The following is a 22,587-nucleotide window of genomic DNA, read 5'->3' as shown; positions in this document are numbered from 1 at the left end:
CCTACTGGGTAGTGGATGAGCAAGAGGAAAGGGAACAACGCCAGAGTAACAAGGTGGTTCCTGGCCTTACAGGAGTTTGACTTTGAAGTTGAACACAGGCCAGGAAAAGCCAATGGTAATGTGGATGCCCTCTCAAGGGCGCATTGTTTGGTGGTTGGGGGTCAGCCCCCTGGCTTGGGGCAGAGTGGGGGTATGTAGTAGAGTGAGAGGTAAAGTGTGGGACGGACGGTACATATCGCAGAGACTACTAGTATCTGTGATGTAAGCCCGGTCCGTCTCTCACTCCAGTCCTCAGTTCCACCTGGCCCAGACAGGTGAGGTGCATAAATGGGCACAGGTTGCACTGTGAAGGAGGTGTGTCCTGTGTGAGCAGCAGAGGCCCACAGAGAGTGCTGAGCTGGAGACCCCGCACCTCGCTGCTGGGAAGGTTTGCTTTACTTTACCCTATTGGAGTTTACAAGGACTTTTGTATTACTATTGCTGGACTGATGATTTAAAAGGACTTTCCTTGTATCTTATGTTATCTGGAGAATGCCAGTACTTTATGTTATGTTCATCAAGTCAGACTAAAGACAAGACGCTCAGCATTTGGTGGTGGCCTGCTGTGTTTCCCCCTGCATGGCTACAATCCACATAGCCTCAAAGACTATTATACCTCTGAATCAAGGGGAACTTTATCACTTACCTAAGGATGCCCCTGACTTCACTAAGGCTAATGGGAGGAGCCGAGATAAGCTTGTGGGTTGGTGTATGCTTACAGAACTTGTGGTCAAGGGTGACTACCCACTAGCGGTTTTTTTTTCACTGCGAAATTCGCAGCCTATTTTTTTTTTTATCTGCAGGGGTCTATGGGACTTGTAATGTTAAAATCGCGATCGCGCAAAATCGCGGTTTACCGTGAAATCGCGATTTTGCGATTACAAGTCCCATAGACCCCTGCAGATAAAAAAAAATAGGCTGCGAATTTCGCAGTAAAAAAAACGCTAGTGGGTAGTCACCGACAACGCAGAAGTCGTAGAGTCACAGTCTGGAGTTATTCTAAACGATCTGCGGCTGACAACCACGACCGCTACCCGACCCCGGCCGCCAGCTACCCGACTACAACCCGGTCCCTCGGCCGTCCGCCGCCCGGCTGACAGCCAGAAGATCCCGCGGCCGACCGCTACCCGACCCCCGGCCGACCACTACCCGACCCCCGGCCGACCACTACCCGACTACAACCCGCTCCCTCGGCCGTCCGCCGCCCGGCTGACAGCCAGAAGATCCCGCGGCCGACCGCTACCCGACCCCCGGCCGACCACTACCCGACCCCCGGCCGACCACTACCCGACTACAACCCGCTCCCTCGGCCGTCCGCTCCCTCGGCCGTCCGCTCCCTCGGCCGTCCGCCGCCCGGCTGACAGCCAGAAGATCCCGCGGCTGACCGCTACCCAACCCCCCCGGCCGACCGCTACCCGACCGACCGCTACCCGACCCCCTGGCCGACCGCTTGCAGAACATGTTATTGTCATTGAATCATTTTAAAAGTGAATATATTCTTATACCCCAAAGGAACGACGTCTGTAGAACATGGCAGGTCACCGCCCCCGGGGCTCATCCACACGACCAGAATGGAGTCCTCGAAAGTCCACTGATCCAATCGCACCTGGAGATTTTATTGCATACGAGGGGGTGCTGATAAGCCTTTGGCTTTGTGTTCTTTTTTTGTTTCCATGGTAACGGATGTTACATCACATGAAAGCCTTATGTGTCTAATATATGTGTGTCGTCTATGGCAACAGTGATCTCGGCACGCGGGAAAACAAAATGGCGGAGTCTAAGGCGATGAGAGCAGAGGAGTGATAAAGTCCGCGGCGGATATTCATGGTGATATGTGGCAGACATTGGGGGATCAATGCCCTTCATACTCTAGAGAGGTTGTGGTTCCGGAGATCGCCGACGCTGCGCACAGTGACAGCCGGCTAACATGGCAGTGCACGCTGCGGAGTACATGAGAATGAGCCCCCTGTGGCGTCAGGTTTATAGGCTGCAGTAACCAGTGAGCGCCGACACGTCATTGGCTGCAGCAGCCAGCGAGCGCCGACACGTCATCGGCTGCAGCAGCCAGCGAGCGCCGCCGCAGCAGGTTATACGTCCAGTTCTTGTTTTATATAATTACCCCAGACGTGCCCTTTAAGATGGTTTAGATCGGCGGGGGCCCGGAGGAGCTGTCTGAACAAGCGGGGCCCCCATAACGGGTACCGGAGGGCTAGCAGTCCGCCCTCACTGACGCCCCACCGATACCTTACGTCACTATGAGCGGACCGGCCTGACTGGTTGGTGACGTCATCGCCTGACCTCGAAGGCGCGGCGCTCATGACGTCATTTCCTCCAGGAGACGACAACACCGTAGAGGCTGCCGTGTGCAGGATGGTGACTAACCGGGGCAGCGAGGCTGAGGGGCCACCGGAGAGCCCGCGGTGAGTGGCGGGGACAGACGGGTGTCAGTATAGCCGCGGGGCGCTGCGCTCGCCGACCTCATCACTGTATCCCTCCGCTGCCACCGACTCATCCGCGGAGCAGTCATGGGCGCCGCTGGGCGTGGGCAGCAGCTAGCGGCCCTCCGGAGCTCTGAGTGCCGGCGGCCATACTAACGGGCTGTGGGGAGTGTGCCCGCTGGGGTCTCATTTGTGTATGGGGGGCGTGCGTGAGTGGGGGCTCTGTGTGTGTGGGGGGGAGGGTGCCCGCTGGGGCTCTCTGTGTGTGTGTGGGGGGGGGGTGCCCGCTGGGGCTCTCTGTGTGTGTGTGGGGAGGGGTGCCCGCTGGGGCTCTCTGTGTGTGGGGAGGGGTGCCCGCTGGGGCTCTCTGTGTGTGTGGGGAGGGGTGCCCGCTGGGGCTCTCTGTGTGTGTGGGGAGGGGTGCCCGCTGGGGCTCTCTGTGTGTGTGGGGAGGGGTGCCCGCTGGGGCTCTCTGTGTGTGTGGGGAGGGGTGCCCGCTGGGGCTCTCTGTGTGTGTGGGGAGGGGTGCCCGCTGGGGCTCTCTGTGTGTGTGGGGAGGGGTGCCCGCTGGGGCTCTCTGTGTGTGTGGGGAGGGGTGCCCGCTGGGGCTCTCTGTGTGTGTGGGGAGGGGTGCCCGCTGGGGCTCTCTGTGTGTGGGGAGGGTGCCCGCTGGGGCTCTCTGTGTGTGTGTGTGTGTGGGGGGGGGGGTGCCCGCTGGGGCTCTCTGTGTGTGTGTGTGGGGGGGGGGGGTGCCCGCTGGGGCTCTCTGTGTGTGTGTGGGGGGGGGGGGGGGGTGCCCGCTGGGGCTCTCTGTGTGTGTGGGGGGGGGGGGGGGTGCCCGCTGGGGCTCTCTGTGTGTGTGGGGGGGGGGGGGTGCCCGCTGGGGCTCTCTGTGTGTGTGTGGGGGGGGGGGGGTGCCCGCTGGGGCTCTCTGTGTGTGTGGGGGGGGGGGGTGCCCGCTGGGGCTCTCTGTGTGTGTGTGGGGGGGGGTGCCCGCTGGGGCTCTCTGTGTGTGTGTGGGGGGGGGGTGCCCGCTGGGGCTCTCTGTGTGTGTGTGGGGGGGGGGTGCCCGCTGGGGCTCTCTGTGTGTGTGTGGGGGGGGGGTGCCCGCTGGGGCTCTCTGTGTGTGTGTGGGGGGGGGGTGCCCGCTGGGGCTCTCTGTGTGTGTGTGGGGGGGGGGTGCCCGCTGGGGCTCTCTGTGTGTGTGTGGGGGGGGGGTGCCCGCTGGGGCTCTCTGTGTGTGTGTGGGGGGGGGGTGCCCGCTGGGGCTCTCTGTGTGTGTGTGGGGGGGGGGGGGGGCTCTGAGTGGGGTGTTATCTGGTGGTTCAGGCGGACGTCCTTGGTATTGATAAACTCCAGAGATGATTGTTGTGAAAATGGTGCGGTGTGGCTGCTGATCCTTCGGTGTGGCTGCTGAAATGCGGGTGCCCCGTGCCCATCTACACGCACCGATTATCTCTAAAACGATCGCCAATGAGCGAAGTTTTAGCGCTAATCGTCCGGTGTAAATGGGCCTTTACAGGGAATGAGCGCCGTATGAACGGGCTGCAGCAGCGGGCGCTGACATCGTGGCCTCGTACAAACCATCACACGGGGGAACACCATTTGTGGTGACTGCGATGTTTGAACTTTTTGGGGGTCATAGATTCTGAAAACGACCTTAGTTTCTCTGCATCACGTATGACATCTGTCCGTATACACGTATCCATGCGCACATCTTGTATCATACATGTAATGACGCCGTCAGACGCTGGAGGCAAGATGAATCCCAGAACACAGAATAAACCAGAGGCTCTTCCTTGAGACGTCACGGAAACTGCATTACTGTCATGAGACATTCCTGGAAATTCATGCTGGATGTTTCACCGGCCGTCGTATGCGTCCCCCGAAGGTCGCCGGCCGTCGTATGCGTCCCCCGAAGGTCGCCGGCTGTCGGCCGTCGTATGCTTCTCTCATGGTCCTTATTTCCTGGTGAGATCACCCTGTTAAAGGGGTTCTGACACAAATAATGTTTTATGCTTTAGCAGCCATTGTTCCCTGGTCTGCCTAATGGACACCCATGGGTTAATGGCTGCTAAAGCATAAAAAGATAATACTTACCTGTTCTTCTGTTGTTGTTGACATCGGGGGGGTCATCTCCCAGCAGGCGCTGTTCCTCCTCTTCTGTCTGCACGAGCCGCGCTGCTCCGGGATCGCGCGCATGCGCAGTGGAGAGGTGCCCTCTGACAGGAGTCAGGACGGGCCGCGTCTCCACTGCGCATGCGCAGCACTCCGGAGTTCAGCAGGACGGACGGGCCGCCCACAGCAAGCACTGCTTGTGACGTAGCGCCCGTCCGTTGACCTCGGAAGTGCCTGACGGACGGACCAGAGCAGGAAGCGGTCTTTTTGACCGCTCCTGCTCTGCTTTAAAGGCACAGAAGAAGATGCCGGCTGGAGGGGACATGCCTGGCGATCGGGCCAGGCCAGGCAAGGTGAGTACAATTTTTTTTTTTTGATGTCAGAACCCCTTTAATCACTTAAATCACCAAGACAATATGGAGATCATCCATAATCTGACGTTCATGTTAAAGGGGTTGTCCCGCGGCAGCAAGTGGGGGTATACACTTCTGTATGGCCATATTAATGCACTTTGTAATGTACATTGTGCATTAATTATGAGCCATACAGAAGTTATTCACTTACCTGCTCCGTTGCTGGCGTCCTCGTCTCCATGGTGCCGTCTAATTTTCAGCGTCTAATCGCCCGATTAGACGCGCTTGCGCAGTCCGGTCTTCTTCTTTTCTGAATGGGGCCGCTCGTGCCGGAGAGCGGCTCCTTGTAGCTCCGCCCCGTCACGTGCCGATTCCAGCCAATCAGGAGGCTGGAATCGGCAATGGACCGCACAGAAGACCTGCGGTCCACCGAGGGAGAAGATCCTGGCGGCCATCTTCACCAGGTAAGTAAGAAGTCACTGGAGCGCGGGGATTCAGGTAAGCACTATCCGGTTTTCTTTTTTAACCCCTGCATCAGGGTTGTCTCGCACCGAACGGGGGGGGCTATTGAAAAAAAAAAAAACCTGTTTCGGCGCGGGACAACCCCTTTAAGGCTGATTTGGACACTACAATTCTCTCTCAAAGCCGTCTTTTGAGCGATAATCATTGTGTCTGACTGCGCTGACTTCCTGCAGTTTTCGTTACGAGTCGCTTATCGTTCTTTCAGTGTGCTGACAGATCAGCCTTATCAGGAGGTCACAGCGGGATACAGCTGATTCAGCTATATCCTGTTCAGTGAATACAGCCGGGGTATGAAGAGAAGAGCGGTCCAGCTGTGTTCTGCATCCCCGGCTCGGAGCGCTCAGCTGTATAACAGCGGGGCGCTCCGAGCGGGCAACAGCTGGATGCAGAAGACAAGCGGCCCTGCTTGTCTTCTGCATCCTCCGCTCGGAGTGCAAAGTGATCGGTCAGCGTTTGAGCGATGCTCTTGCTGTGTAATGCGCACAAGGATTGTCGCACAAAAGACATCTAAATCGTTGTCTCCACCAGGCTTCACACCCGAGTGTTCAGGAACAGAAGTGAGCCCATCCTCCACACGGTCCCCGGAGTTAGTGGCCTTATAGTTCCCAAGGAAATGCTCTACAGCCCTACAAAGCATCGACCGCTGAGTCTTGGAAACGCTGGTCTATCATGAATCCCGGATTTGTGGTCCATCGAATTTACCTGCTTGTAGCTTGTCTGTACTCAGCGCAGGAATGGTTCTACATGTGTAGCTGCAACCCTTCCAATTCTCTTCAGTGTCTGCACACTCACGTGTGATGTCTGGCGGCGATATGTATCATATGTAGAAAAATAAAGCTTGTTATTTCTGTAGCGCCAACTTATTCCGTAAGCGTAAAAATCAGATCAATAAAGTTTTGCCAAATGAAAAAAAAAAAAAAAAATTCAAAGTTTAAATCACTCCCTTTTTGCCATATCTATAATAAAAAAAAAAGCGAAATCATAAAACAAAAATACGTTTTTAGTATTGGCGCGTCTGTAAAAGTCCGATCTATCAAAGTAGTGCATTGTTTACCCCGCATGATGAGCGTCGTCCAAACCCCCCCCCCCCCCCAGAAATGCAGATTTTTTTTTTCTGTCACCCTGTCTTCTATAAAAAATAGAATAAAAGATGATCAAAAAGCCGTGTGTATTCCGAAATGATACCTAGAGGAACGTAAGAGTCTGACAACGGCAGCACAATGAAGGTTTATCCCACCGGGAGAGCCAAACGCCAAGTAACTGCAGGCTGCCACCAGGATCCGGACCATTACATCCCCAAAAAACATGATTCCCGATAGTAGAGCGAGGATCAGCAATGGTGCGATTCCAGTCCGGATGGATCCTCGCCCCCGGCGTCACAAGGGGTTATTCTGCACAGAACCCGCAGCGTATCTGCAGCGGTGCGACTGCTGAGCTCGGTCTGTTACAGCGATATCCCTGAAGTGCTGCTCCTCGCTCTACTATTACGAAATGGTACCAACGTAGACTAAAGAATGTCTCGCAAAACAAGAAGCCCTTGCAGGACGACATCGACAGAAAAAAGTTATTGTGCGGAGAAGATGGCGGCAGAAAATAATGACCAAAAATTTAATGTTTTTGAAAAAAAAAAAAAAGAGACCATAGAAGTTTTGATATCGTACCGACCCGTAGAATAAAGTTATCAGGTCATTGTTGTTGCAGTTTGTGTGCTGTAGAAACAAGATGCACTGAAAGATGGGGGTATGGTTTTTTTTGGTTTTTTTTACCTTGCACCGCTTAATTTTTAAAAAGTTTTTTAGTACATTAAATAGCACCATTGAGGAATACAACTCGTCCCGCAAAAAACAAGACCTCATACAGCGACGGCGATGGATAAATAAAGGAGTTACGATTTTATTTTTTTTTTAAAGGGGGGGAAAAAAAGGTCTGTCCTTAAAGGGGTTGTCCCGCGCCGAAACTGTTTTTTTTTTTTTTCAATAGGCCCCCCCTGTTCGGCGCGAGACAAACCCGATGCATGTGTTAAAAAAAAAAAAAAAAAAAACGTTTAGTACTTACCCGAATCCCCGCGCTGCGGCGACTTCTTCCTTACCTTACTAAGATGGCCGCTGGGATCTTCACCCACGGTGCACCGCAGGTCTTCTCCCATGGCGCACCGTGGGCTCTGTGCGGTCCATTGCCGATTCCAGCCTCCTGATTGGCTGGAATCGGCACACGTGACGGGGCGGAGCTACGAGGACCAGCTCTCCGGCACGAGCCGCCCCATTCACCAGGGAGAAGACCGGACTGCGCAAGCGCGTCTAATCGGGCGATTAGACACTGAAATTAGACGGCACCATGGAGACGGGGACGCCAGCAACGGAGCAGGTAAGTGAATAACTTCTGATAACTTCTGTATGGCTCATAATTAATGCACAATGTACATTACAAAGTGCATTAATATGGCCATACAGAAGTGTATATCCCCACTTGCTTTCGCGGGACAACCCCTTTAAGGGGTTAATAAGTACTAATGGTCAGCAAATACTATTTCGAAAATAAAGGAAACCTAACACCAACAGAGGGCGCCCTAAGGAATATCTCCAATACTGGAGCTCCTAGAAGGAAATGGATGGGATATTTGGGATCAGCGGCATAAGAGTACCCGCAGCATAAGAGTACCCGCAGCATAAGAGTACCCGCAGCAAGGTCTACCATTCCAGCCCCCATGAGATCTTTGTTCTCCGTTGTTATACACACAAATATACAGCTTTCTTGTAAACTGCTGAACTACAAGAACTTTGAAGACAAACATGCAGGAAGTGATGTTGAAATGTCTTCAGCCGCTGTTATCAGGCGTTGCCCAGCAGCCGCGGTAGTCATTCCGTCTATCAGTGAGCGGCAGCTTGTACGTCTGATCTCCCCAGCGCCTCGCTGGTCACCCCCCTGGGCCTCCGCTCGTCCCCAGCGCCTCGCTGGTCACCCCCCTGGGCCTCCGCTCGTCCCCAGCGCCTCGCTGGTCACCCCCCTGGGCCTCCGCTCGTCCCCAGCGCCTCGCTGGTCACCCCCCTGGGCCTCCGCTCGTCCCCAGCGCCTCGCTAGTCACCCCCCCTGCGCTTCCGCTCTTATGGAAGGAGCTTTTACACAGAAATATTGTCATTTAAAAAAACTGCAGGATTGTTTGCATTTGAGCGATCTTATTCTGTGTGAACGCAGCCGGCGATGGATGATGATGCATTCGCTAATGGAAGACATATAAATCTTTGTTCGGTTGGAGCACGAATTGCTCATTCACCAGTACAGGCAACTGAATGATTTGCGGTTTAAAAAAAAAAAAAATTTTTTTTTTTTTACTCCTTAGTGACTGCCCCATAGTGTTTTTATGAACTGGCTTGCTGGGCTTGAATCCCTAGGGCAGTAAAAACGAACTCGCTCTGGCGATTAACCCCTTAACGACCAGCCCATAGCCTTTTCACGTCCTCCCGAAGTGGGCTTTATTCTCTGAGGACGTAAAAACATGTGTCCTGCAGAGAATAAAGCCCCGTGGGCTCTGGACGTGACAGCTCCATGCTGTCGGTGTCCGCAGGTAGCTGACAGCATGGAGCTGTCATCCCGGGCTGTTCGGACCCCCCCCCCCCCCCCCCCCCCCCCCGGCATTGTGATCGGCGCTATGCAATGGATAGCGCCGATCGCAAAAAAGGAAATCTGCAAAAAAGGTGACATATTCAGCTGCCCTGATGGATCGGATCCATCGGAGCAGCTGAAATTACTCACCGAGGCCTCGCGGCACGGCTCCCCGCTGTCCCGATGCTTCGGGCCCCGTAGCCATCCTTCTGCGCATGCGCGCCAGGCGGCATTACGTCAGCCGCATGCGCAGAAGGCTCGGCGGCGCGGGAAATTTAAAATCTCCTGGCTCCCAGCTCCTGTAGGTAGCCGGGAGGCAGGAGATGTCAGTGAAAAAAAAGTGTAAAAAAAAAAAAGAGAAGTTTCACCTCCCCTCATGGATCAATACTCACCTCAGGTCCACCGATGTCCTCCGGCCGGTGTCGGGACCCCCCGCTGGCTTCTGCGATGTGCCAATGTGGCGCGCATGCGCAGAAGCCGGCGAGCCCGGCAGATCGTATCCGTAAGGGGGGATGAATTTACGTACCCAAGGTCCCGGATTTGTTCCCTGGTGGGGATGTTGATCCGTGGACCTTACCCCAGCTTCTGCGCATGCGCCCGTCAGCATAATGCCGGACGCATGCGCAAAAGTGAAAGATTGCCCAAGAAATGTAAAATCTCCCTGCTGCTGGCTACCAAAGGTAGCCAAGAGCCTGGAGATGTCACGGGGGGCGCCGTATGCGGTTACTGGTCACGTGATCGCCGTTATCCAATGCATAATGGCGATCACGTAAAAGTTCTTTAAAAAGTGGCAGTTTCATCTCCCCTCACTGATGCGATCAGTGAGAGGAGATGAAACATCTTCTCGGAGGATTCCGCATTTGAATCCAGATGCGATTATCCTCCATGGATCCTGCCAGCTTCTGGGTATGTGCCCGCCGGCAAAATGCCAGACACATTCGCAGGAGCTGGGGAGCCCAGGAAATTTTAAATCTCCTTGTTCCCAGCGACCAACGGTTGCTGAGTACTTGGAGCAGTGAACGGCGGCCTCGTTGAGCGGTCCCCGGTCATGTGATAAAGTAGTGAACTAACATTAGGCCGGTCACACATGACCGGAGAGGAATTACGGGTTCTGCATGCGCTTGATCAGCGGTAATCCACGGATCAATCGCATGCATTGGATTACACAATTCCCCCCAATTAGCGGGTCGGAATTACGTAATCCACTCGCAGAAACAGAACACGGCATGCTATATTTTACCGCGGATATCCGCGACCTAGAGCCCATTGTGCTCTATGACCGCTGATATACCCGCAGCCCATATGCAAACACATTGTGTACGGGCTGCGGGTACCCGGGTCATCTCTAAGCGACGGCGCGGGAAATATAAACAAAAAACCGCCTGTGTGAGTAGGCAGTTATGCGCAGAACATTACGCGGCCGTACGCAGGGTCACAGCCGGGCTCACAGATGGGATCCGCTGCGGGGCCTCCGCAAGCGGATTCCGCCTACGGCTGTGTGAGCCCGGCGTTATTCAGACCGCTACCTGTAATCCGTAATTTACAAGAAGCCCCGGGAACGTTAGTCTTCCTGCAGTTCCAGGAGCAGCTTGTTGAGCGCCTTCTCTGTGAGACCGCCGCACCGCAGCAAGATTACAAAGCCTCACAGAGCGCCACTTTCTACACCCCACACCCGCCGCTGAGGTTACGAAATACCCCCCCAAAATACATGAGAGGAGGGGGGGGGGGGTACCCGGTTTTCTTGCCCCATGTGCCCAACCCAACCAGCCTCCGTAATTATCCCTGTCTTCGGACATAAAACGCAGTTTATATTATTACCTTTATCTAATATTTAGGGAATGCCAAAAAAATGGGGATGGCGTGGGGGCGGGGGGGGGGGGGGATTATTTTTAGGAAGTCAATTTTTTTTTCTGTATAAGTGGGCAATGGGGCCTGGAATTTATTCAGTTCTACCCTGAAATCCAGCGGGCATTCCCTCCATTATGGGCCTAGCCATGTGTCCTGTAAGTAGATTAGGGCCACATTGGGTATGTTTCTGAACACGGGACAAACGGGGGTATCCATTTTGGGGTGAAAGTCTTCATTCCTATGTACACTGTACAAAAAAAACAGTTTTTAAATTGACAAAATTGCCAAACAAATGAAAATCGTAATTGTTTCCTTTTGCTTTGCTTAGATTCATTCAAATACTTTGGGGTCAAAATATGCAGCACACCCCTAGATGAATTTGTTAAGGGGTCTAGTTTTCAAAATGGGGTCATTTGAGGGGGTTCTCTATCGTTTTGGATGCTCAATGGCTCTACAAGTGGGCAATGGGGCCTGGAATTTATTCCGTTGTACCCTGAAATCCAACGGGTGCTCCTTCCATTATAGGCCTAGCTATGTTTCCTTTAAGTAGATTAGGGCCACAATGGGTATGTTTCTGAACACAGGAGAAACGGGGGTATCCATTTTGGGGTGAATGTCTTCATTCCTATGTACACTATCCAAAAAAAACAGTTTTTAAATTGACACAATTGGCAAAAAAATGAAAATCATATTTTTTTCCTTCTGCTTGGCTTAGATTCATTCAAAAACTGAAGTCAAAAAAGTCATCATACCCCTAGAGAAATTCGTTAGGGGGTCTACTTTTCAAAATGGGGTCACTTGTGGGGGTTCTCCATCGTTTTGCTCACTCAATGGCTCTACAAGTGTGCAATAGGGCCCAAATCTCCTTCAAGCAAAATTTCTGTTCCGAAAGCCACCGATTGCTCCTTTCATTTTGGGCCCCATTGTGCATACAGACGTAAGATTAGGGCCACAATGGGTAAGTTTCTGAGCACGGGACAAACAGGGGTATCCATTCTGGGGTGCAAATCCTAATTTTCATGTGTACTATAGAAAAAAGTCCTGTCTTTAAAATGACATATTTGCAAAAATATGAAATTTTAGTTTTTCTCTTCTAAATTGCATTGACTCTTGGAAAAAAAAAAAACTGTGGGGTTAAAATACTCATGAGACCCTTCAGTGAATACGTTAAAGGGTGTAGTTTTTAAAATGGGGTCACTTGTGGGGGTATCTATCATTTTGACTCCTATGAGCCTTTCCAATCTTGGCTTGGTGTAGGAAAACAAAGTGTCCCTCAAAATGCTGAAAAGTAATGTTACATTTGTACGTCTCCTAAATGGTTAAAAAAAAAACGAAAGTTTTTCCAATGTGCGCCCAAAATAAAGTAAACGGATGGAAATATAAATCTTAGCAAAAATTTCTATATTATGTTTGCACATATTTGAGATATCGCAGTTGGAAATGTGAAAAAATGACGATTTTTTTTCAAAATTTTCCCAATTTTGGCGCTTTTAATAAATAAACACAAATTCTATCGGTCTTTTTTTTTTCCACCTAAATGAAGTACAACATGTGGCGAAAAAACAATGTCAGAATCACTTGGATATGCAAAACCTTTCTGGTGTTTTTCCATGCTAAAGTGACACGTGTCAGATTTGCAAAATTTGGCCTGGTCATTAAGGCGCAAGCAGGCTTGGTCACTAAGGGGTTAAAGCTGTGGGGACCTTGGACGTGACGGCTCCCTACTGTCGGCTGCCAGAGGTAGCCGACAACCTGGATCTGTCATGGCGATCGCATAAAAGTTCATAAAAAGTGAAAGAAAGTTAGTTTTAGATCCATGAGGGAAGCCGAGACTAATCACTTCTGTCCTTGATATCCTGCAGTGTTCTAGTCCTTTCAGGACCTGGCGCCGTCTTCTGCGCATTCGTGTCAGACTTAAAACGTAGGCGCCTGCGCAGAAAGCTGAGCAGCCCGGGTGATTTTAAAATCTCTCTGCTAGTATGAGTAGCCCAGAGCAGGAAGATGCTACCGGGCACCCCTGTATGCGGTTCCCAGTCACATGATCGCCGTTATCCAATGGAGAATGGCGATCATGTCAAGTTAAAAAAAAGTGTGTAAAACAAAAAAAAAGGTTAAAAAGTTTGTTTCCTCTCTCCTCACGATCATATCTAATGCGATTCTGTACCTAAGGTCTCCGGCGATATCCCCCCAACGAGATCTTTTATCCATAAACCTTTCCCCAGCTTCGCGACGTGCACCCGTCGGCAAAATAACGGACGCAATCGCAAAAGCTGCCGAGGGCACAGGAAACTTAAAATCTCCTGGCTACTAAAGATAGCCGAGGGCCTGAAGTAGTGATCGAGGGCCGCAGAAAGCAGTGCCCAGTCACGTGACCCCGTTATCCAGTGGATAATGGCGATCACGTAAAAGTTAAAAACCAGTTGAAGTGTAATGGTCTTTTTGGTTTGGGCCCCGTTGTGCCTATGGGCATAAGATTAGGGCCACAATGGGTATGAATATGGGACAAACGGGGGGATCCATTTTCAGGTGCACAATAGAAAAAAATCCTGTCTTTAAAATTACATTTGCAAAAATATGAAATTTTATTTTTTTTCTCCTCTAAATTGCATTAATTCCTGAAAAAGACTGGAGTCAAAATACTCCGGACCCCCTCAGTGAGTACATTAAGGAGTGTAGTTTTTAAAATGTGGTCATTTGTGGGGTTATCTATCATTCTTTGTTAAGTAATGTTAAATTTGTAAGTCTCCTAAATGGTTATAAAAACAGTTTTTTTTCAAACGTGCTTCCAGAATAAAGTAAACAGATGGATATCACATCAAAAATGTGTACAGTATGTTTGCACATATTTGGTGCTTTTAATAAATATAAATAAATTCTCTGTCTTTTTTTTTACCACCTAAATGAAGCACAATATGTGGCGAAAAATGTCCGAATCACTTGGATATGCAAAACCTTTACGGAGTTATTCTATGTTTAAAGTGACTCAAGTCAGATTTCCAAAATTTGACTTGGGCACTAAGGGGTTAAACGGGCTGCCCGAGTGAACGATTATATAAAGTGTAGGACCCTTAAATATCTCAGTCGCCCCGGATCCGCACGCACAGTCGCTGCGCCATAACGGCAGGATGGAACAAGTCCAGTGGGGTTAATTATTTTCTGCTGAGGCCAAATATTTTTTTAATTGATGTCTTTGCACTTCAGATCCACAAAAACTACATGGGATTTGTTCCCAGTCCGGGTAGCTTCTTCAGATCCGTTCATCACTGTGTATATAAACAGTTGGTCTAGGGGCAACAGTTAGTCATGTGACGGGCTCGAATTTAGTATCCATGATATAATGTGGTCATGTGATTGACATCCGTTACTGGAGATGGAACAGTCCACGGACTCTGCTTTGTTCCCTGCGTTTGGGCTGTGGGACTTCTGGCGCTGCTCTTTGATGTCTTCTGTACTTGCGCTCCTCACATGAGCCTTTATGCTGCTTCTAGACGGGGCGATATTGAACATATAACATACTACACCAGCCAGATGTTGGAGGGTCTCACAGAGATGGCTGGGGCGCATGAATGTCCTAGAAGGGGGACTGGTTGAGGAGCTTGCCATACTTAAAGGGGTTCTCTGGGACTGACACTCCTCAGGATAAGTCAGCTGATGACGTCACCATTTTCCCCTTCGGGTGGCGTAGTAGGCAGTGTTACACAGCGTAGTGCACCCCACTCGCTTCAATGGGCGGTGCGTGGCGTCCAAAGCACCCCGAACACTTGAGAATAGAACATATATCGTTTGCTTTAGCACCTATTATAAATGCTGCACTAAGACACACGGATTAAAAGCCCCACCGAGATGAATGGAGGCTTAGTGCAGCATGTTTAGCGAATGTTTTTAACGCCGCTAAACGCTGTAAAAAACCCGCTAGTGTGAGAGTGACCTTAGGCGCTATCATGTGTCATATGCTGTAAAACGGAGCGTGCTGCGCGTGTTATATGCAATGTATATACACAAGTGGGAGGGACCAGTGACCATCAATGTCCCGTCATTGACTCCATTCCCCGCGTATCGTGTGCGTCGCACGGAATACGCCGTCCTGCTGGTGTCAGCCTGTATGCAGGACGGCGCGCCAATGTTGGAGGCTCTTCTGCATACTATGCTACAGTTGGGAACGCATCGGCCGTTGTCCGATATCAGAGCTATCCTGGGAAACCTCAATGTCCGATGAGGGCCGATACTGGATTGGAAATTGTTAACTTTCAAAAAATTGCTAATAAAATCCTCATTTGAGGTCCTTTTTATGTGATTCTGTTGAGTAATTCCAAGGAAGCAACAACAACACTTTCCCACCCAAACTAGAGGAGCTGGCGAGCGTGCGGGGGCAGGGAAATTGGATTAGAACGGGTTAAAGGGGGTTTCCAGGCAATGCCAGCTACACACCAGGGTCAGAGCGTTGGCTGGTGCTCCAACCCCGGTGTAGTGGCTGGTGCTTGTAACTGCACTCACTGAAATCGATGGGACCCCGGCCCGTCTCCTGAGTGAGGGGTTGTTTTCTGGTTGACCTTATTAACATCCGTATGGCCTCCTGCCAACAGGCGGATCTGCATTGTGAACTGTGGAGCGGGTGTCCGCCTCTAGATTTCGCAGCAGATCCAGCCCACAGCATGCTATGGAGTAACAGGATTTCATGAGCGGATTTTCTGCTCGCGGGAAAAATCAGCATGCTGCGATTTTCAGCGGGATACGCACGGCCGGCTTCAATTGAAGTCAATGGGAGCCATCCTTGCCGCAGCCATTCTGCAGTCATCACTATAGTGACAGCACAGCGTCCTCTCAGTTGCGCATGCGTTGGCCGGCATATTCGCAGAACCAGGAGGCCACCTTATCGCCATAGCGACGGCGCAGCATCCCCTGTATTGTGCATGTACCTCCTGGCAAATTGGCAGCATAGGAGAAGACGCCGGACAGGTAAGCAGGCCTGGCACCCGGTCTAACTCTGCTGTGGGAATCCCACATGCAGGGTCCGACCCGCCCGTGTGCAGGGGGCCTGTGACCACCCCACCCGGCACAGAGGAGACGGGGAGCGGAGGATAGGAGCGGCGGCGCTGCAGCCAGTGGTACTGAGTTGAACTCTAGGGATCACATGACTGCCATCCATTACTATGGACAGTCCAGTCCATGGGCTCTAACCGACTGTGCAAATAGGGACAGAATAGGAAGTGGGCAGAATGCATGTCTATTAGGACATGGTATGACTTCCCATTCTACAACTGTCATGCGCAGCGCCATATGCCGCAGAACGCCACCTCACCCAGCGGTTGAATGCAGCATTATACACGCTGTTTTATGCATACGCTTCTGCGAGCCGCCCCTGTGTCTACCTGCGGTGTATGGGGGTTATTTGCCTAGAAATCTAATGTTATACACTGCTGTGCTAGAATTATTCCATAGATGCTGTAATAGCAAACAGTTCTTCATGGAGAACGGCAGGATAAGCAGAGCTGCAGTGTAAAGCATGCTGGGAGGAGATTGGGCAGAGACCTTGCTGAATAATATGTAGCGTTGTGCGTAGACATGTGGTATGTGCAATATGTAGTCGCCTTTTTTTCTTTTTTGCTGGGGCCGCTGCCTTTGGTGTCATACCGTATGTTTATAACCATAAAAACAGTTTTTGGCCGCCTGCAGACGAGCGGGTCGGATCCGGCAGCGAGAATTCTCGCCGCGGGACCCGACCCGAGAGCCTGCAGGGACGAGCGCGTACTCACCCGCGCCTGGCGGCCCCGGCTCTTTCATGTGCATGCGCAGACCGGAGCCGGTGGCCGGGTGAGTGCGTGCCCCGCACAAAAATAGGACATGCCGTGGTTTGTTTGCCGCGCGAGATTTCGCGCGGCCAAACCGCGGCCGTCTGCATAGGAGTGCGTATTGTAATGCACTCCTATGCAAACTTTCAGTGGCGGAAATCCCGCGGGAAATCCGCCCGTGTGCAGGCGGCCTTTACCTTCTTACTTTATCGTTTGCGAAAAAAGTATAAGAGGGGCTGCCTGGGGGGCTGAGGGTTACAGTATTGTATGTTACGGCCACTGATTACTCAGAAGGGTCGGTGATCTGGGGATAATTTTGATTGAAAATTGGGGTTTTTTGCCTTCCTCTGGATCAACATTGGGAGGTAATAGACTGAACGATTTGGATATATGCCTATTTTCAGCCCTTCATACTATGTTATTTATTTTACTACTTTTATATATATATGTGTGTGTGTGTGTGTGTGTGTGTGTGTGTGTGTGTGTGTTTTTTCAAGAACAGTTGCAGCTTGTGACTGTTTTGGGGTATAACTTGAGCCAGTGAGACACTACTGTATTATGGCCTCCGTTTTGTGCCATAAGACAGTGGTGCGTCCTGGCCTGAAGGCTAGCGTCCAGACCCAGACTCCGAGCATCGTACATTTCTCTGGTGCTTGATGTTTGGGTCAGGAAGGTACATAGGTCTGTATTATGGACACAAAGCAGGAAGTAAAATACGGCAGTGTGTCATTGGCCTAAATTTAGTGTTGGGTCATTCCTTAAATTAGACACAACAGGGGTCCCCGAACCATCATGTCGACCTGCCCCTCCAGGTGAGGAGAACACTTGGTTCTGCGCACTCCTTTGGGTATCACAGACCTAGCCAGGTGCCCAGCTGGGACATCTGTCAGTGGACTCCCCCTTCAGCATTGTGCAGAATTGGTCTTATATTGTATTTTTGGGACCATGTTGTGCGCTGTACACCCCTCCGAATACAGGTTAAACATCGCCACGTGGCACGACTTCCTAAAGCGGTATTCTGTAAGTATATGCTTACAGTAGGCTTCCTGTGTATTTACACACGCCCATTGATCTCAGCGGCCTGCGGTACAGATAGGACGCGCTGTAGGGGATTTCACTCAATCGCACATCGCGTGGGAGAAGAAAGCGCTCAAGTGAACAAACTCCTTTAAATGAGGGGTTCTATTCACTGCGTATTGCACTTGTGTGAATGAGCCCTACGGCCGGATCGCTGATTTAGAATACCATCGTGTGTCCTCCTGCAGTAAGGAGACTTGATCAGAACTTCCCACATACTGAAGGACAAACGTGTCACCGCTGTGAAAATGGCTTCAAGCCGTAGAAAGCCAAAGCATAAAGTATAGGCTTTGCTAACGGCTAATTGCGCGGCTGCCGGCGGCGACCACGGAGCTATCAGCCGAGACTAATGTACTGCAATATAAAGCCCCTTCATTACTCCTTACATTTGGGTAATCCCACACAATGCAGGCCTGTATATAGTAGGCATTAGGAGCTCTCCTTATATAAGAGGCCGTCATTGCCATGGCCACCGTGTGATGATCAGGAGCGCTCTACATGTATATAATGGCCAGCAGTATGGGATAGTTATACAAATGCAGCCAGCAGCCCACTTTCATGGATGCCTCCCATCGGTGCGGAGGGGCAATCGCAGATTTTGTCTAATGGAAAATAAAGTAAAATGTTATAAAGTATAAATAATAGTAAACGAGAGCTAGAATATTCCGGGAGGTCTTCAGGGCTGATGGATGAGTATAATAAAGGCCTCCTCCAACTCCATTAGAGCGCTATATAATGCTTAGTTTATGGTGCTCATACCTGATGACAGGTTCCCTTTAAAAGATCCCTGTCTTTAGGTTTGTGGTGCCCAGTCAAATCAGTGGAGGTCCAATTGCTGCACCACGGATCATAAGAAGAGGGTTTCCGTGTCTCCCCTCCCCCCCTTCCTTCCCGTATTGTTCAGCTTCTGCAGAACTAAAACTCGTTATTGGCTTGTTCACTCGTTCCGTTTAAACACTTTGTTCAGTGGTTCACATGAGAATATGTAACGCTGAACGAGAAGCGAATGATTGTCGTTGAATGGATCAACATGAATCTGCCTGTCTAAACAGCGTGCGTGAGTGCGAACGAGCTGCCGATGACGTCACCCACTCGCTCTGCAATTGACAATCGTGCCGTCTAAGAAAAGTGACTCTCACACTTCTCTCTGTGGACTACGGTAGTTAAGAATTTACCCTCCCAACTGTAATTTTGTTTTAATACAAATTAATCTCATGGTGTTTCTGCTCTTGCAAGGGTGTGTATGTATGTGTATAATATATATAATCTATCTTGAATTAGGGGGAGGCCCTCTTCAACGTACCCTCTAGATCCCACCTAGAGCTGCCGTTTTGTTTTTGTTTTTAAAGATTCTTGGCTTTAAAACAAGCCCAAGATCCATGGTCTAACTGCAGAAATTGCCCAACATCTATCCGTTAGTAGCAATAATGCATTTCATATGTCTTTGGCTATTGAAGTGATTCTCTGCAAGGATGTAAGAAATGCCTCCTTGGCAAGTAGGGGGGTTAAAGGTTATTTAACACACTGACTGCTTTTGTAAGCAAGCTGAGCTGGGCGGAGTTCGTCTTCACCTTTGGGGTCCATTTCGACCTGCCGACTTGTTGTTTGAACGCGCGAGTGATGTCCGAGTTCTGTCGGCAGCCTGCAGATGCATCGTTGGCTCATTCAGATGAGAAGTCCTTCTAGTTCACATCCCCTGTAGACGTGACAACGGCTGAACGATCAGTATTTAAACCGAACAACAAAAAGCAAACCATTTATCGTTCTGCCGATGGCTGCTTCACACTGGATGATTCTCATTCACTTTTGCTCTTTTGAATAACATTCCATGTTAAAGGGTCTTGACTCCGGATAGATCCCTCCTAGAGGTGCGGGCCCTTTTGCGCGGGACGATTGTTCCTCATGTTCTTTCACATAGGAACGGCAATCGTTGAGGGTAGAAGAGCCCTAATCTTGCAGCCTCCCTGCCTTCAGCTTTGTCCCCTACGTCCTGCTAAGGAACAAGCAGGACAGACAGACGGGAGGAGGACTGCTGCCTTGTACTGGACAGGGTTTAGGAGGTATAGCAGTTGTGGCTATTAGTGTATCTTGACGCCACCGGAAGCTAGGGGTTTGACAGGAGGGACGCCCCTTTCACACCGCTAGCTCCCGATAGGGTGAAGGCTGCCAGGTCCTGGTAGTACAGTGTGGAATGCTGCATTAACATTTAATAATCTAAGCCTCATAACAAATGTTACCCTCACCCTAAGGTCCCCCGCTCACAGCTCCCGGAGTCACCACTTCGCGTGTGCTGCGTGCATTGTTACCTCTGTGTCCGACGCTCCTCCAGTGACGGCTGCCGGCCTCACTGTTTGTGCTCCCCAGCCGTCAGTGTGAGGTCCGTGGATGACATTCCCTCGCTGACTGATGCCGCCGTCAGCGTTTCTTGTCCACACCCGTCGGGACTGTCAGATCCGTGCCATGCGTTCCCCCACTGACAGCTGGGTGCCTCATCGCTTCTTCGCCGCTGCCGGTAAAGATGCATCCGGTGGGAGGGTTCGGGGAAAGCCTGCGGCATGTGGTCAAGTAGTGTTCGGCCGCCGGAGAAAACTCTGCGTCTCACCCCGGCCCTGTCGCCTGCCTGCAGCCGCCGGCAAGTTACATAGCTTGGGGGTGGGTTTCAGTGTTGTGGAGCAGTGCTGGAAAACTTGGCTCAGGACAATGTTACCTCAGTGCAAAACCCCGAGCCATGCTGCGGCTTGTGCCTCGGTGGTCAGGAAGGCCGTGTGTTCTCTGGCTGTTCCAGGCACCGCTGAATGTATTTGGAAGCCTAATTGTAGTGCCCTATCAGGACCTATGTGGCAGGCTGCTGCGCAGCCAATCGGCTACAGGGTGCGTGACACCCCTGTCAGTCCTGACTGCACCTGCACTTCATGGTGGAGTCAAGATACACTAATACCGCAGTTGTGCAGGTGGTCTGCGAGACCCCTTACTAAGTTGTTTGTTTTATCACTTTATATGCGCTGGGACAACTTACAAAAAAATGTTGTGGCAGTGTATTGTACATAACCTTCAGTACGTCTGGCCACGTGTCACCTTCTAAAGGACGGACAGACCCGGGACGCCAAAGTTTGGACTTGCCTTGTTCTAGATTGTAATACAAATAGTTCTACGTTAGTGAAACCCTTCTATGTGAATTGTATGTGCAGCTTTTTGCGCGCCTCCTGGCACGAACCGTTTGATGCCACAAATACTTTCCATTTATGTAGCACAAATTACTGTAATTCTCCTTTTTTAAAAGGCGTTTAGTGGCATTAAAGGTTGACCTTGGGTGCCAAGGTAACGTTCCAGCGATTGTCTCTATACCAATCCGAAGCGCGCTCGCGGGAAAGAGGGGGTTTTGCATGCATCGCTATTAACTGTTTATGAAATCAACCTTGTCGGAATATTCATAGAATTACACAGAAACGTGTTTCATGTGACGCAGTAGCCTTAATCGAGCTCTGAGCGTATTAAGGCCCATTTACACGCAACGATCATCGCTCAGAATTCTTTCAAACGAGTGAAAGTGAGCGATAATCGTTCCGTGTAACTGCGAAGCCGTCGCGGGCTATTTGTTCACTTGTCGTTTATCACTGAGTTTTAGACGGCATGAAAATCGCTGTTCGTTTGTTCACATTGTCCTTGGGTTGAAACGCCATTCATTCAGCCTTTCAGTCAACTTGCAGGAGTGCTGATTGCTCCTCCAGCTAAACGCAATGACTCGAGCCGCAGTAGATAATGGCTTTTCTTCACACTAATTAAAAACCTCCCGGCCGGAGATTCTTCACATAAACACTCATTCAGCATTTGAAAGCAAAAAAGTTGTTAATTCGTTCTTTCAAATGAAAATCGTTGCGTGTAAACGGGCCTTTACGTCACTCACATCCCATCCTTGTATACGTCCAAGGGGCGCATAGTCTTCAATATTTTGTATCCCCAAGTGTAAAGCAGAGTTTGCTGCCATGTATGGACCACACTCTGCAGATACGGTACACGGGACCCCGTTATCCGCATGACTACCTCCAATCAAGTACTTTTATAATTTCACCGTGAATCTGTGTAGAGAGAGAACCACTTCTAATAGTGCTGATGATAAAACTCTTAGTACACGGCAGCCTGTGTTCTTTGCGCAGTTACACTACACCGCAGCCTGCAGTACATGGGGTTGGGGGGAAGCGGTGACGTCTGAGGCTCGGGGGGGTCCGCTGCTCTAATTACTTTCTTCTTCTTCCAGGTTGATTGAGGACTGCCTGCCCACTTTGCCGAGCTCTCCATCCAAGAAGACGTCCAGTACAAAACGCAAGCAATACTATATAAACCGTGCCATCCGAAACTCTGATCTGACTCCTAAAGCCAAAGGTCGCAAGAGTCTTCGTCGCCTGGAAAACAGTGAGAAAATCCATGTGAAGACAGTTCTACACAGCACCTCTCTTAAAGGGATTGTACAGGAATGCCATTCGTGCAGCCTGTAGAAACCAATCCTAGAATGGGAGAATGCCTGTGTAGACTGCAGGAGGCGGAGCCTATTGCTACACCTATATGAACACCCCTCCCCCTTCAGTCTGCACAGGCCTTCTCCTGTCCTGGTAATGGATTTTTACAGGCTGCAATGAACAGCAACTGTTTTGTGACCTTCCTGTATGGCCCCTTTAAGAAACGTCTTGTGATGGCCGTACGCTTTTGGCTTACTGTACGATGGCGTTTCCACGAGTGCATTACTTAAAGGGATCCTGCCAGCAAGTTCCCAGAATGTTAAACCTTTCTTAAGAACGTGTGACGGTG

At 50.7% G+C, this 22,587-nt stretch overlaps 1 protein-coding gene across 3 annotated transcripts in view; it reads left to right on the top strand.

The window, feature by feature from the left end:
• Positions 1-2,305: 2,305 nt before the first annotated feature.
• Positions 2,306-22,587, top strand: part of R3HDM4 (R3H domain containing 4) — a 40,888-nt gene continuing 20,606 nt past the window's right edge. For all 3 annotated transcript variants that reach the window (XM_066604656.1, XM_066604655.1, XM_066604657.1), the window contains exons 1-2: positions 2,306-2,459; positions 22,040-22,194. In XM_066604656.1, coding sequence (XP_066460753.1) covers positions 2,356-2,459; positions 22,040-22,194 — 259 coding nt within the window. In that variant the 5' untranslated portion in view covers positions 2,306-2,355. The remainder of the gene's footprint in view (positions 2,460-22,039; positions 22,195-22,587) is intronic.

Source organism: Eleutherodactylus coqui, chromosome 5 (assembly GCF_035609145.1).
Source record: "Eleutherodactylus coqui strain aEleCoq1 chromosome 5, aEleCoq1.hap1, whole genome shotgun sequence".
NCBI lineage: Eukaryota > Metazoa > Chordata > Amphibia > Anura > Eleutherodactylidae > Eleutherodactylus > Eleutherodactylus coqui.
Note: the sequence above shows the minus strand (reverse complement) of the source record. Positions and strands in the feature narration are given on the sequence as shown.